Source organism: Marmota monax, unplaced genomic scaffold (genome assembly GCF_021218885.2).
Source record: "Marmota monax isolate L192 unplaced genomic scaffold, Marmota_monax_Labrador192_F-V1.1 WCK01_AAM20220418_F8-fsc00048, whole genome shotgun sequence".
Lineage (NCBI taxonomy): Eukaryota > Metazoa > Chordata > Mammalia > Rodentia > Sciuridae > Marmota > Marmota monax.
The window spans coordinates 8,909,271-8,923,442 of NW_026694895.1; the positions used below are offsets into that span (position 1 = coordinate 8,909,271).

The 14,172-nt window shown below is 40.3% G+C and overlaps 1 protein-coding gene across 1 annotated transcript in view; it reads right to left on the reverse strand.

Annotated features, from left to right (window-relative positions):
- Kif5c (kinesin family member 5C) overlaps positions 1-14,172 on the reverse strand; it is a 151,925-nt gene that overhangs the window by 76,025 nt on the left and 61,728 nt on the right. Inside the window, exons 4-8 of the mRNA XM_046426960.2 lie at positions 11,924-12,028; positions 7,389-7,437; positions 7,060-7,115; positions 5,782-5,869; positions 1,566-1,690 (exon numbers count right to left, since the gene is read on the reverse strand). Coding sequence (XP_046282916.1) covers positions 1,566-1,690; positions 5,782-5,869; positions 7,060-7,115; positions 7,389-7,437; positions 11,924-12,028 — 423 coding nt within the window. The remainder of the gene's footprint in view (positions 1-1,565; positions 1,691-5,781; positions 5,870-7,059; positions 7,116-7,388; positions 7,438-11,923; positions 12,029-14,172) is intronic.

Here is a 14,172-nt window from a genome sequence, read left to right on the forward strand (position 1 = left end):
GCTTACAGACAGATCAACTGTGTACCTGATGGGTCACAAATGATAACAGCCTACTCACATTATGGATTTTAAGGTGTTTTTGTATTTGAGTATCTTAACTCCATAAAATACACAAAACAGGTACTATTTATCACCTTCCTTTACAGACAAGGAAACTGAGCTCCAGAGATGCTAAACTGCCAGCCTCAGGAAGAAAGCCATTTAGAGGAGATGAGAGCTAAAATGCAGAGTTCTGTTCTACAAGTTCACACCACCAGTCATGTGGACACATTTAGGGCAAAGAGAAATGGATGTGAACAAAAGAAAATATACGAAGGACACTTTAAAACATCTCATGAATATCATTAGCAATAAGCACCAACACTGTGCAGAGACCGGCCTCCACTCAGATCTGCCAGCTACTAGTAGGCAGTTTTCAGGCTTATTTAGACCCTAAACACTCATCTCTGCACTCAGTGAGAGTGAAGGGGCCACTCAGCTCTTTGTCTGGACTCATAGCTGGCATGGCAGTAATGTCATGGTCAGTCTAGAACTGCACCCTTACTCCATGGTGGTGAATATCTGCTTGACCAAATTACCAGCCCACACCAGTAAATTTTCAGATTCCAACCAGGAACTTCTAGATGATTTTATGCACACTGTTTTATAAATGCAAATGAAAGGGTAACCGAAGCACCCATGACTTACATGGCTGTTAGTTACCATTACTGAGAATACAGGAACTCTGTGGTGTATGCAGCAAGTGGGGGTCAACTGTCCAATTAGGGAGAGTGACCACGCCTCCAGACTTGTCCTGATGTGGACCTCCAGCTGATGTCACTGATGATGGGGGAAAGGCATTGTGCACTTGGACTGGCTCTGTGACGCTGCCCACGGGGGTCTGGGAAGCTCACAGGCTAGAGATTCTGGCTAGATTCAGGTTTCAGAAGCTGGAGAGTAGCCTCGGGAGGCTTAAGATCAGGGAACAGAGGGCAAGACAGGATCCGTACAAAAGCAGAGTATAGTCAGAGCTCGTGGCTAAGACTGACAACAGCCTCATAACCTGAAGGAGCCAAAGCCACCCATGTCAGTACTCAGTCCAGACCACTGCCAGGAGAACCAGGGGACACAGGGACAGGTATAGGGTCTAGATCTCCTATCAGCAAAGGAAACATGCAGAGGCAGGGCTCCACCCTCGGACCGCAAAGCCCTTTCCCAGCCTGTTTGAGTCTGGCTCCTCCTGGGGATCTTTCCTGTCCTCAGGCATTCCAGTCCCTCCCACATCTGTGCAGCCACCTTTTTGCCAGGCTAAGTTCAGACCAACACTTGCCAGTGTCGTCATCAGGGCCTAACAGGCACAAATCAGAGAGCATTCGATGTACCTGTCTGTGATACAAACAGGAGACTTCAGGAACAGAAAGGAAAGAGCAGGAAAACAAAGGTTGAATTTAATAACACCTTGGCGCAACACTGGAAACTTTAAAAGCTCTTTAAAACCAGGGGATACAGAGGCACAGAAATTATACCATTGCACACTAAAGCAAATGACGGAGAATTACAGATAATACAAATAAAGAAGCAATTACCTTTTCGCTCCCAGCCAAATCAACCAAATAAAGCTTCCCACTGAGTTTTTTTTCAGTCTCTACATTCTCTTGTTTAATATTAATCAGGAAGATACTGTGACTTCTAGAGCTGTGTTCATTCATGTCTGAAAAGGAAAATAGTTTACTGCTCTCCAAAGAACTCATGAACATAGGTAGCAAACCCTGCTCTTAAAAGCACAGCAAATCATGCCTAACCCACTCCACGTCTTTGAAGTGAGTCCAGACAATTTTAAAAATCATGTCAGACCACAGTTTCTCCTACAAACAAGGCTCATTTTAGAAATGGAAGATTTTAAAATGTCTTCAACTAGCAAAGAAATTAATCTAAAAATTTGGGTCAGCAGTTTGAGAGAACAGATCTTCCAGCTCTGCTGGAAGCCCCTGTCCTCCAACATCCTCCTCACCTGACTCTCCAAGAAGCTCACAACCTCCTCCCCAGCTCACTTGAAATCCCTCAGACTTAGTACCTGATGTATTCTGCCTTGGTCATATGTGTAAGCCTGGTCTTATCGGGAATATCATAAGCTGTCTTAAGGAGGGATTAGGACTTTCTTAAGGAAGGATTAAGACACACACTTCTATAACCCATGCTAAGTGCACAGAAGGTCTCCAAGATTATATATGCCTCATTAGGATGGGGTACTGGAAATAAAAAGCTGTTCCGCCCCTGGTCTTTGTCCATCAAGCATCACAGAGACCCCAGCGGCTGATTCATTCAAACCTCACCAGCAATCATTTCTCAAAAGCATCTAACCAGATTATATGTGGAAAAACCCTGAATATCCCATTTTCAAAAATGCCATAAATAATAAATTCAGCAACATTGCATGAAACAAAATCAACAAGCAAAAACCAGGTGTATTTCCATATACTTAAAAGCGAAAAATCACAAAGGAAATTAAGAAAAAAATAGACAAAATTAAAAAAAAAAAACGGGTAAAGTGCTTAAGAACAAACTTAACCAAGAAAATTAAAGATTTAACCTGCAAACTAAAAACTATTGCTAAAACGATATTAAAGACACAAATAAATGAAAACACATCCCATATTCATTGTTAAAAGATTTAATATTTTTAAGATGTCATACCTCCCAAAGCAATCTACAGATTCAATACAAATTTATATATATATATATATATATATATGGGGGTGGGAAGGTACTGGGGTTTGAACTCAGGGGGGCCTCGACCATTAAGCCACATCTCCAGTTCTATTTTGTATATTATTTAGAGACAGGATCTCACTGAGTTGCTTAGTTCCTCACTTTTGCTGAGGCTGGCTTTGAACTTGTAATCTTCCTGCCTCAGCCTCCTGACCACAGGTGTGTACTGCCACACCCAACTCAATAATTATTATTTTTATAGAAATAGAAAAATGTGCCCTCAAATTCATATGGAATCTCAAGAGATCCTAAAATACCAAAATAATTTTGAAAACTAAGAACAAAGTTGGAAGTTTCACACTTACTGATTTTCAAAAGTCATTACAAAGCTATAATAACTAAAATAATGTAAGGCCTGGTGTGGTGGCACAGGCCTGGCATCCCTAACATTCAGGAGGCTGAGGCAGGAGGACAGCCCCAGAAATACAGTGAGACATTCCCACAAAAAAAGAAAACAACAACAGCCGGCACAGTGGTACATGCCTGTAATCCCAGCAGCTCAGGAGGCTGAGGCAGGAGGATTCTGAATTCAATGCCAGCCTCAGCAATTTAGCAAGGCCCTAAGCAACTCAGTGAGTCCCTGTCTCTAAATTTAAAAAAGTACAAAAAAGGGCTTGGGATGTTGCTCAGTGGTTAGGCACCCCTTGGTGCCTAAGAAAAAGAAAACAACAATGAGGTGCTAGCATAAAAACAGACACATAGACCAATGAAAGAGAATGGAGAGCTCAGGGAGATATCCTTGTTGATATAATCAAAATAATTTTTGACAAGATGTCAAGACCATTCAATGGCAGAAAGACAATCTTTTCAACAAATGAGGTTGGAAAAACTGGATACACACACCAAAAAAAAAAAAAAATCACACCCTTGATTTTATATAAAAATTAACACATAAAGGATCAAAGATCTAAATGTAAAAGTTAAAACTAAGAAACTCTTAAAAGAAAACAAAAGTGAAAAGCTTCATAGCATCGGACTTGAAAATGATTTCTTAGCTCTGACACCAAAAGCACAAGCAATGAAAGGAAAAGTACATTCATTTCACTTCTCCAAATTAAAATGCTTTGCACATCAAGGGACACTATCAACAGAGTGAAAGGTAATCCATAAAATTTGAGAGAATATTTGCAAATCATGTATCTGACAAGAGCTGGATATCCAGAACATATAGAGAACTCCAAAAAGTCAATAACAACAACAATATAATTTTTTAATGGTAAAGAACTTGAATAAGCATTTCTCAAAGAAGATACACAAACTAGACAATAAGCATATGAAATGGTGCTCAACATCACAAATCATTAGGGATATGCAAATCAAAACCACAAAGGATACCAGCTGACACCCATCTGCATAGCTAATACCCCCAGAGAGAGAAAATAACCAGTGTTGATGAGGATGTGCAGAAACTGAAACCCTTGTGCACTGCTGGTGAGACTGTAAAAGGTGCCCCTGCTAGGGAAAAACCGTACTGTGGTGACTGAAGAACAACAAGTAGAATTGCCAGAGGATCCAGCAATTAATTCCACTTCTGGGTAAACAGCCAAAGGAAATCAGGAAGTCTGACAAGTATTTGTATATCCATGTTTATTGTAGCATTATTCACGGCAGCCAAAAGGTGGAAGCAACCTAGAGTCCATTGATGAATAAATGAATAAATAAAATGTGGCGTGCAATGGGAGATTAGTCACTCTTAAAAAGGACCCATGCTATAGTATGGAGAGCCCTTGCAGACATTATGCTAAGTGAAATCAGCCAGTCACAAAAGTGAAATACTGCAGGAATATGCTTGCATGAGATACCTTATATGAAATATTTTGTCATGAGACAAAGTAGAACAGTGGCTGGGGGAAAGGGGAACGGAAGATAGTATTTAATGGATACAGATGAAAGACTTCTGGAGATGGATGATGGACACAACCTGAATGCCCTTAATATCACAGAATTGTACACTTAAAATGATTAAAAAAAAAAAAACTTGGCAGAATGATAAAAGTGATGTTCTGAACCAGCAGTTCTGAACCAGGGACCAAAATGTGTTGTCAGGTATGCCATGAACAGCTTATGAAATAGGGAATAACTTCTTTCAGGTACATGTATGTTTGAAGCAGGAAGTGGAGTTTGACCTACACTGTTTACAAGTCCAGGCTCACCTATTAAATTTGCCACCTATTCAAATATCATCTGATACCGTGTTGGTACAGAGAAAAGGTGAGAATTACAGTTCTGGATCACACAATCAAAGAAACTTGGGTATAAGAGACTTCCAGAGCCTAAACCAGTCAACCAACCTATGCGTGAATCTCTTCTACAACATGACTGTGACCTCACTACCTTTCCAGGTAGCAAACCTCACCAAGTAGCAGGCTTAGAGTGTTCTCCTGTGGTAGGTTAAATCCTGCCTCCCAGAGCCTCAGTCATCCAGGTGGTACACATGCTGAGATTGAGATCAGAAATAGCAAGCTGACCCTCTCTGTCAATGTCAGCACCTTGATCATGTTAGGATACTCTGCAATGCCCACAATTCCTCTCTAGATGTTTTTTCTCCTATAAGTTAGAGATCTTTCATTCCTTCAGCTTCATGTGAAATCTCCCTCATTTGTCCCACAGATAACTCATGGAACCTCTGATGCTCTAGCAACCCACATGGCTTCCCTGACACATGACATACATGCCGAGGCGGGACAGCCAGGCAAGTGAGCTGATCATCTGCTGTTGATTTTTTGTTTTTAACTGAGCAATAAATACTATGGTTAAAATGAATAACTTAGAAGCTGACTTCTCTGTTTTCCTCCAACATTCAGGCTGAGCCTGTTATCAGGGTCCATAAGTCTCACCCAGAGTTTTAAACACCTCAGAGTTTCGAGTACAGTGAGGACATTTCTCCTGACAGGCCTGGGCAGGCTCATGCTGCATGTGGTCTGGCATCTGGGGCCACTGCTCTCCTGTGGCCTTACCCTGCTTTCCTGCATCTGCACCTCATCACCACCCACCATGTCCCTCATCACAGTAAGGAAACCACGTGGTGCTTACTTGTCACTGCCACATGCCGGTTGGCTTTGCCTTCGTCTATCACATCCATAACCTCCTCAGGGCTCGACACAAACCGCTCAGTGCACCCCTGCAAGGGAGTCGGAAGCAAGTCGGTTGGTCATTGGAAGAGTTGAAAAGCAACAATATTTTGAAGCAGCTAAACACACTTTCCCATTTCTTTTTAGAGGTACAGATAAATAGAAAAGCTGCAATGTTGATCCAACAACTTCCCCTTGCCTAGGGCTTGAATTCTACATTAAAGAGAAGTGTGAGCAAACCCTGGGAAACCTAGGAGAAACCATAAAAGAAATGCTGGATTCTCCCAGGTTTTTGAGTACATACTCATATTCAATAGCAGTATTTTCAGGAGACAAAACAAAAGAAAAAAATCGATGAGAAGAAATGCATGAAGTACAGTGTTGCCTTCCATCTTTATTTATTTACCATTTTAGCCATCAAGAGACACTTTGAAGTTCTACATATAATGCTATGATGGATTTCTGACTACAAAGTATCAACTACTGTGCTCAAAGCTGAAACCTTTTTTTTCCTCCTGCAGTACTAGGGATGGAACCCAGGGGCGCTCTTCTACTGAGCTATATCCCCAGATCCTTTTTTTTTTTTTTCTTTTTCTCTAATTTTTTTTTTTTTTTTTTTGAGACAGGGTCTAGCTAAGTTGCCCAGGCTGGCCTTGAACTTGTGATCCTCCTCCCTCAACCTCTTCAAATGAAAACGATGCTGGGTGCAGTACTGCATGCCTATAAACCCAGAGATCAGGAAGCTGAGGCAGGAGGATTGCAAGTTCAAAACCACCCTCAGAAACTAGGACCCTGTCACAGAATAAAAAATTAAAAATGCTGGGGATGCAGCTCAGTGGTAGAGCACTTTTGGTTCAATCTTCAGGACCACAAAATAAATACACATATAAATAAATAGATATTTTTTAATGTGAACAAAATTAAATAATTTCTAAATAATACTAATTTACATAAAAAGAGCTGGGGTGTAGCTCAGTAGTAAAGCATGTATGCTTAGAATAGTCATGTGAGGTCTTGAGTTTGATTCCCAGAACAAAAAAAGATGATAATGATTTATATAAACGAAAGATACAATTAAACAAATCAAATACTGATTTTTTCAAAACCAAAGAATATAAAGAAATGTGATTAAATAACTATATAGCTTTTATAGATAATATTCTGGGCATCTTGTGTAATAATTATTTCAACAGTGCCTGGACAGAAATCAATCACACCACCCATCAAGTCTTCCTCATACCTTTACATACGGAACTCTGTTTTTATCTTCATGAACAGCCAAGTTGGTCTTGGACACTATAGAGATGATAATGATGACATGCAAAGAAGAAAATAAAAGTTAAAGACCCTCTATTGGAAAAAAAATAGAAATTGATGCAGAAGATAGGTAAATCTAATCTTTTTGCAATTTGCAAGTTGAAGCTGTATCTATGAAAAAGCATATAGCCTAAAGGCAAGACAAGATCTCTATAAATTTTCATCAGTTCCTCAAGCGGAAGTGCTGTAAATCGTTTCAACCTCCTGGACTTAAGTTAAACAGCAAATAAAGACAAGCATTCAGTTACTCACCATCAAGTAAGTCCCTTATCTTGTCCAAGTAGATCTCGAAATAGGAAACCTGGTTAAAAATAAATTGAATTTGGAATAGAAATGCCACACTATATTTCAAAAACATCATTATTTAGAAGTCATAAAAGCTTCTGTTGTGCATGGCTAAGAAGAGTAAGAGGAGATGCCAAAGGCATCTCTGCTAAGTGTAGATGGTCTCCCTCCCCACACAAGGCAGATCCCTTGGTCTCCTCTGGTGTCAGTCAAACCAATGTGCCAGAGGCCACTTAGGAGAGAACTCCAGGCTGTACCTTAGATGAGCACCAAGCAAACTTTTATGTATAACAACAGCCAGAATGGAAAACATTCTCTGCAAGTGATTTTTAAAAATTAGTAGTCCTCAGCTTATTGCATGATACTGACAACCTCAACAGACTCTGTGAGAGCACTGGGAAGGACATGGGCAAGGAACTTGGAAATACAAGAGTTCAAAGGGTAACTGGGAGAGAGCTAGTGATGGCCAGTCTAGGAAAGATTTGGACAAATGTGGTTGAATAAAAGATGATTAGAAGCTGGGCGTGGTAGCACATGCCTGTAATCTCAGCTACTCAGAGGACTAAGGCAGGAGGATCACAAGTTCAAAACCAGCCTGGGTAATTTAGCAAGGCCCTATTTCAAAATAAAAAAAGTGTAAGGCCCCGAGTTTAATCTCCAGCAAAATACACACACACACACACACACACACACACAAGTGAAAGGAAGAGAGGGAATCCTTCCAGATAATCAATCTCAAATCTCAGCCCAAGAGCCACTTACATCAGCATCACTTACAGAATTTGTTTAAATTGCAGAGCCCTGAAGTCCTACTGAATTAGAATCTCACAGAGACTACACAAGGGCCTAGGAGTCAGCTTCTAAATTCCCCAGGAGATACTTTGCTAGCTGATGTTTAAGAACTCTATAAACGAAATATGTGGTCTTGGGCATTTAATTCACAGGCAGCCAAGACCCTAGGCCTTCCTTTTCCCATCTGTCACAAAGCCATTAGACCTTATGATATCAAAAATTCCCCCTAGGAGTCTATACTCTGTTTACATCTGACTTTTGCCTCTCAGATGAATTTTTTCTCCTCCATGTTCATAAGTGTTTTTGAAATCTAAACAGGGAAATAACCAAAAAGAAAATACAGTCATACACCCTAGAATGAACTGTGTTTACAACAGTGGTCCCATCAGATTATATTACCTCCTGACATGGTAGCTTCCTGAGTTTGTGTAAATTTACTCTATAATGCTCACGGAATAACAACATTGCCTAACGATGCATCTCTCAAAATATATTCTGCCATTAAGCTTTCATGACTATAGCTATAGAGTTGTAAAGCGAGGCTATGATGAGCAGGTGAGCCTTCACCCCCATGTCCCAGCTCGGGACCAGTCCTGCCTCTACCTCAGGGAACATGAAGACTCCCTACCTGGTCCAAGTCCCTACCCCAACTCAGCCCTAGCTTATCATCTTTCATGTGCCTCAGTCTGAAACCATCTAACTTCCCAGTGACTGGGAGACTTGGGGTCCTGGCTTTTAACCTTGAAACTTGTAGCTGGGCCTGCTCTCCTGGTTGTCTGTACCCCTAACAATATCCAACTACCTGAACATCTTTGCAACCCCCCACCCCCACCCTGTCACTCCATCTGTCATGGACACATAAATGGTTTTGCTTACTTTTTGGCAGTACTGGGGACTGAATCCAGGGCCTGTACCACTGACCTCCACCCCTGCCCCTCACTCCTGATACACTCCTGCAGCCCTAATTCTTAGGCCTGTTTGGCCTCCGATGCTAAAATGTCTCTAATCCGGACCCTTCTGGCGGCCAGCTCCATGCTGGTGCCAACCCATGCTACTTATTTCAGAATTGTTCGATGTCCATTAAGATTTTCTGTTACCTCTGAGATCTTAAACATGTGGCATCATATCCATAGATTATAGAGAATATTAATTACATCTAAAAAGCAGTCACAAATTACATATTGTCAAATCTGACAATTAGAATCCTACTTACATTTAATGAAAGTAGAAGCAGAATTCTGGTTTATTAATTTCTGCTTTAGGTGGGGTGAGGGGTCTAATGTTGTTATCTTGTCATTTCTAAAATTTTGTGAGACCAGGCAGCAGGAAAATAGGCATGGTTTGGCATTGAGCAAGAACATGTTCAGAAATCATGTTTAAAACATCTGTGGGATTCATTTCAAGGAATAGATTTTCAATTTTGCCTTGATCTGATCAGCCTTCTTTCTTTGGATTTAGTGTCTGTCAATACTAAGTTCAAAATACAGAGCAGTCAGCTGCTAACTTATCTACTAATAATTATTATTTATGAAATAAGAAACATAACTGTTAATGCAAAAAAAGGAACCTGAACTATAAAATTCAGCTATAGAGACTTAGTGTTGTTCCTCTCCCCCTACCCACTCCTTCATGCCAGGGCTGTTTTTATCTTAATAAGATTCTAACACAAGGCACTATTTCCAGGGCAGTAATTGGTTTAACATCTTATTCCAGGATTATCACATAAGAACCCTGCAGTAGTTTAAGGTATTTAAATGCAAACAGTCTTAGAAAAGCACTAAGCTTCTAAATCTTGATCCCATCAAAGCAACAAGCTTCTGTATCCTTAGATATACCAAAGCTTGGGCAAGAAGGAGAAGCAGGCTTTAGTCAACAAATGGAACTATAAGGAAAAGTGATTTGTTGGATGTCATTTATAATTGGGCAAACAGTTGTTGCCTTCTTTTCTTGTAATTTTGGAAAAGTATAGAGCAGACGTAAGGGACCAAGTTTAATATAACAGATAAGGCACTGCAGGCGGAGTTGGTCCATTCTAGGGTTATTCTTGCCTTGGACCATCTAACTTTTGCATATTTGAGCTTCAGTTTCCTTATCTCTAATAAGCTCTTAGGTCCAGTGCACTAAGTCCCAGCCTTCAGGAAAATCTTTCAGCTGACCTGATGGGCTCCATGGCTTCTTAAAACTGCTTCTTCTTGTTGGGCACGGTGGTGCATACCTGTAATCCTAGTGGCTCACGAGGTTGAGGCAGGAGGATCACAAGTTCAAAGCTAACCTTAGCAATTTTAAGGCTCTAAGCAACTTAGAGAGACCATGTCCCAAAATAAAAAATAAAATAAAGAGATGTATAAAATAAAGGATGTAGCTCAGTGGTTAAGCGTCTCTGGGTTCAATCCTCTGGTACCAAATTAAAAAATGCTGCTCCTTCTCCTCCCCTTCCTCTTAACCCGGCCTCTAGTAATAGGGATGGAAACCCAGATACCATGTGCATCCTGGACACAGTTAATCATAGCAGAGACCACCTACTCTAGCCTTGGCCAATGAGCCCCTTCCCAGTGGAATGTGGAACTGTAATAAGAGCATGCAGAAAAGGAGCTACCACATTGCCCAACTCTCTCCCCAACAAAGACAGAAAGACAGTCTGGGAATAACAGAAAGAAAAATATCAGGGATTGTCATAGGTTATGAAGTCACTTCTGAGAGTGATGAAATGTTCTGGAACTAGATAAGGATCATGACTGTACAATTTTAGATTGTGCATTTTGAAAGGATGAAATATATATATATATATATATATATATATATATATATACACACACACACATATATGAATTATATCTCAATTTTTTAAAGTGAAAAAAAAAGAAAGAAAGAAAAGCAGAGCTTGAATTTTCTGCCCTCCACAGCCCCTACTCCATGCCTGCCATCAGATCCTTAATCTTGTAATGATTTTCTCAATTTGCTTAAATAAGTAGCCTTTAGTAATCTGCAAACAAACAGGTCTAATACCCCAATACCAAATTTCATGTATTAACACCTATAATAAGAGAATACAAATCTCTCTTTCAAATCAAAGTTAAGCCAAGCAGAGGTTCTAGTTTAAAACAAAAATAAAGAGGAAGAGAAAAAGGAGGAGGAGAATCCCTTTCCCCAATATATCCCAGAGTATGCTCCTAAAACACTAGCCTGTCACACTCTAAAGGGGTAAATGTGTCCACAGGAATATGTAGCATAGCACATTTCTCCTTTGCAGAGAGGCATTTCCCAACAGCACATTTAAACTCATGATAAATTTGACAATATTCAACAAATCATTTTTCCAGCTTATGTTGCCATATAACCCTTTACTGTGGTATTAATAAACAAGTGGTTATATTCCAAGGAACACACTGTGGGGAATGCTCTTCAATACCAAACAGACATATTTCAGTTCTATCCCCAGGAATCCTCAGGTAAAGGGCAGAATTCAGACAACCATCAAGATGGTTCTATCCCAAAGAGAACTTTTACTTTCATTACCTCGATATTTCAAGCAAACCATCCAGATGGCTAAGTACAGGCCTATGTCTTTAAATAATAAATAGGGCTGTGCTTTCCACCAGACTGTCATTTGAAATAGATAAATTCATCTTTTACATCTAAATAATAGGGAGACTGAGAAACACGATTTTGGGCCCAGTTTCTTCTTTGGATACTACATCTGTAGCACTTACCTTGATGTGAAACTCCAGGTTCTCATCCATGGAATAAATATGGTCAAAGATATCATGTGCAATCCTCGGGATGATCCCCATGAGTTGAGGGTCATGCAGCTTCCCCTGGTGGGTGGAATATACAAACACGGGCAATTAAAGAGTGCTGGGAAATATGTGCAAGAAAGAAGGGTTAATCCTGAGTTTCTTCAACAGAACTCCATGGAGAAGGGAGTACCCACATCTAGGCTGTCGGAACCCTTTGGAATCTACCTGAAATGCCAACACACCAAAAGCTGGCAAAATAATTCAATATGTTTAGTTTTTTATCCAGGAAAGGGTTGTCCTCTCAAGTCGTGAGGCCCCACAATATTCCCTCTTGCTGGAACTCAGGACAGCAAATGTGTGCATGTGGGTAGTTGCAGGTGGGGCGGGGGGAGCAGAACAAGCAATGAGAGGATATGGGTTTTATTTGTGAATATTTACAAATTGACCAGAACCTACAAGTTCAAGCAAGTTAACCTCCTGGAATAAAATCTCCTTAAGAACTAAAAGACCTCATTTCATTAAAGTCATCCTTGCTCAATAATTTCTAATAACCTTATTCTCAAAATATCTTCAGTGTCATTTTACAGACCAATCAAGAAAATCCACTTCATCAATTTTCAACTTTGTAATTCCCAGCCTGAATTATTCCAGATATTTTTTGGTTGTTTCTAATACTTAATTCACATTAATTAGGAATATTATCATATTCTTTTTTCCACTTTTATTCATCATACCTAGGGAGGTAAGGAATCGATGAAATCTTCTGCTATTTGAACTATTACTAAATCCTATTTTTCTGCCTAGTACTGGAAATACAGGGCCTTGTATGTGCTAGACAAGAATTCTACTACTGAGCTACATCTCAACCTTTTTGATTTTGAGACAAGTTCTAATTAGCTATCTTGGTTGGCCTTGAATCCTCCTGCCTTACCTCCCAAGTGGCTGAAATTTCAGGTGTGTACCACCACACCTTGGCCCTAAATCCAATTTTGAGACCCAGAACTTTGCACCTCTGAAAATGTTCAGGAGATGGCATGGGGGCTGGAGATGCAGCTCAGTGGTAGAGTGAGTGCCCCAAGCATGCACAAGGCCCTGGGTTCCACCCAAGGACTGGAGGAGTGGGGTGTGGGGCAGGAGGCCATAGGATCTGACAGCAACTCCTAAAGAAGGGTTCCAGAAGCACTGAAAGCAACAGGTTAGTGTGGCTCTAGGTATGCAGCCTCCAGTGAGCCTTCTCAGGCTACAGTCATAGGTGATAAACTACCCATTAGTGCACAAACACACAGTCTACAGGTCACAATGATCATGGAAAATGAAAACCTGGAGAATTTTCTAGACCTTTAGGAAGTTATAACCCCTAGGAATAAATGGAAATGAAAGCAAAGCACAAAACTCAGTTTTCCATGCAGTCTTTCAGGGATGCCCAACAACCTTTACAATTTTGACCCATCTCCTTGTTCCAAATAGGCCCAGTGCCTGGAAGATCAGCTCTGTTTTCCTCATTTAATCCTTTTTTCTCTGCAGGTTTTCACCACTAAATATCTCTCTGAAAATGACTTGCAAGTCAACATTTGTGTTACCAAAAGCAAGAACTTTGAAGGTAGCAAGGAAGCACCTGACATTGTGGGTCCTCCTTTGCACACCTGATTCTGACACTCCCGTTTTATTAAAAGCAACAGAAAAGTTGAATGCAGATTTGTTTGGCCTTTGGCAATACTCTTACCTGGGAAAATGAGTACTCCTCTGGAATGCCCTCAGCTATTATAAATAATAAGTCATTTGATGAATTTATATTGCTTTTTAATTTGGCTATATTCTTCCTGAAGATGGGGATGGCCAAGACATTAATAATTCCACCTACCACTCAGGGGACTTAATACAGTACTTATTGCATAGAATTAGTGCAGATTTTAAGTTAAATAGGATATATAAAGTGCTTAGTGACACAGGAAGGGCTCAATAAATGTTAGCATTGTAACATTCAGTTCACAGTAGGTTCTCAGTTAGCAGTGGTTGGAACTCAATCAAACTGAAGAGTCTGAAGCACACTCCTTCCCAGACTGTTACTATGTAATTACTATGTATCCGTTATGGTTTGGATGTGAGGTGCTCCCCAAAAGCTCCTGTATGAATGCAGGAATATTTGGAGGTGAAATGATCAGATTGTGAGAGCTGTAACTTAATCAGTCTGTTCTAATTAGAATGGACTGAGTGGTAACTAT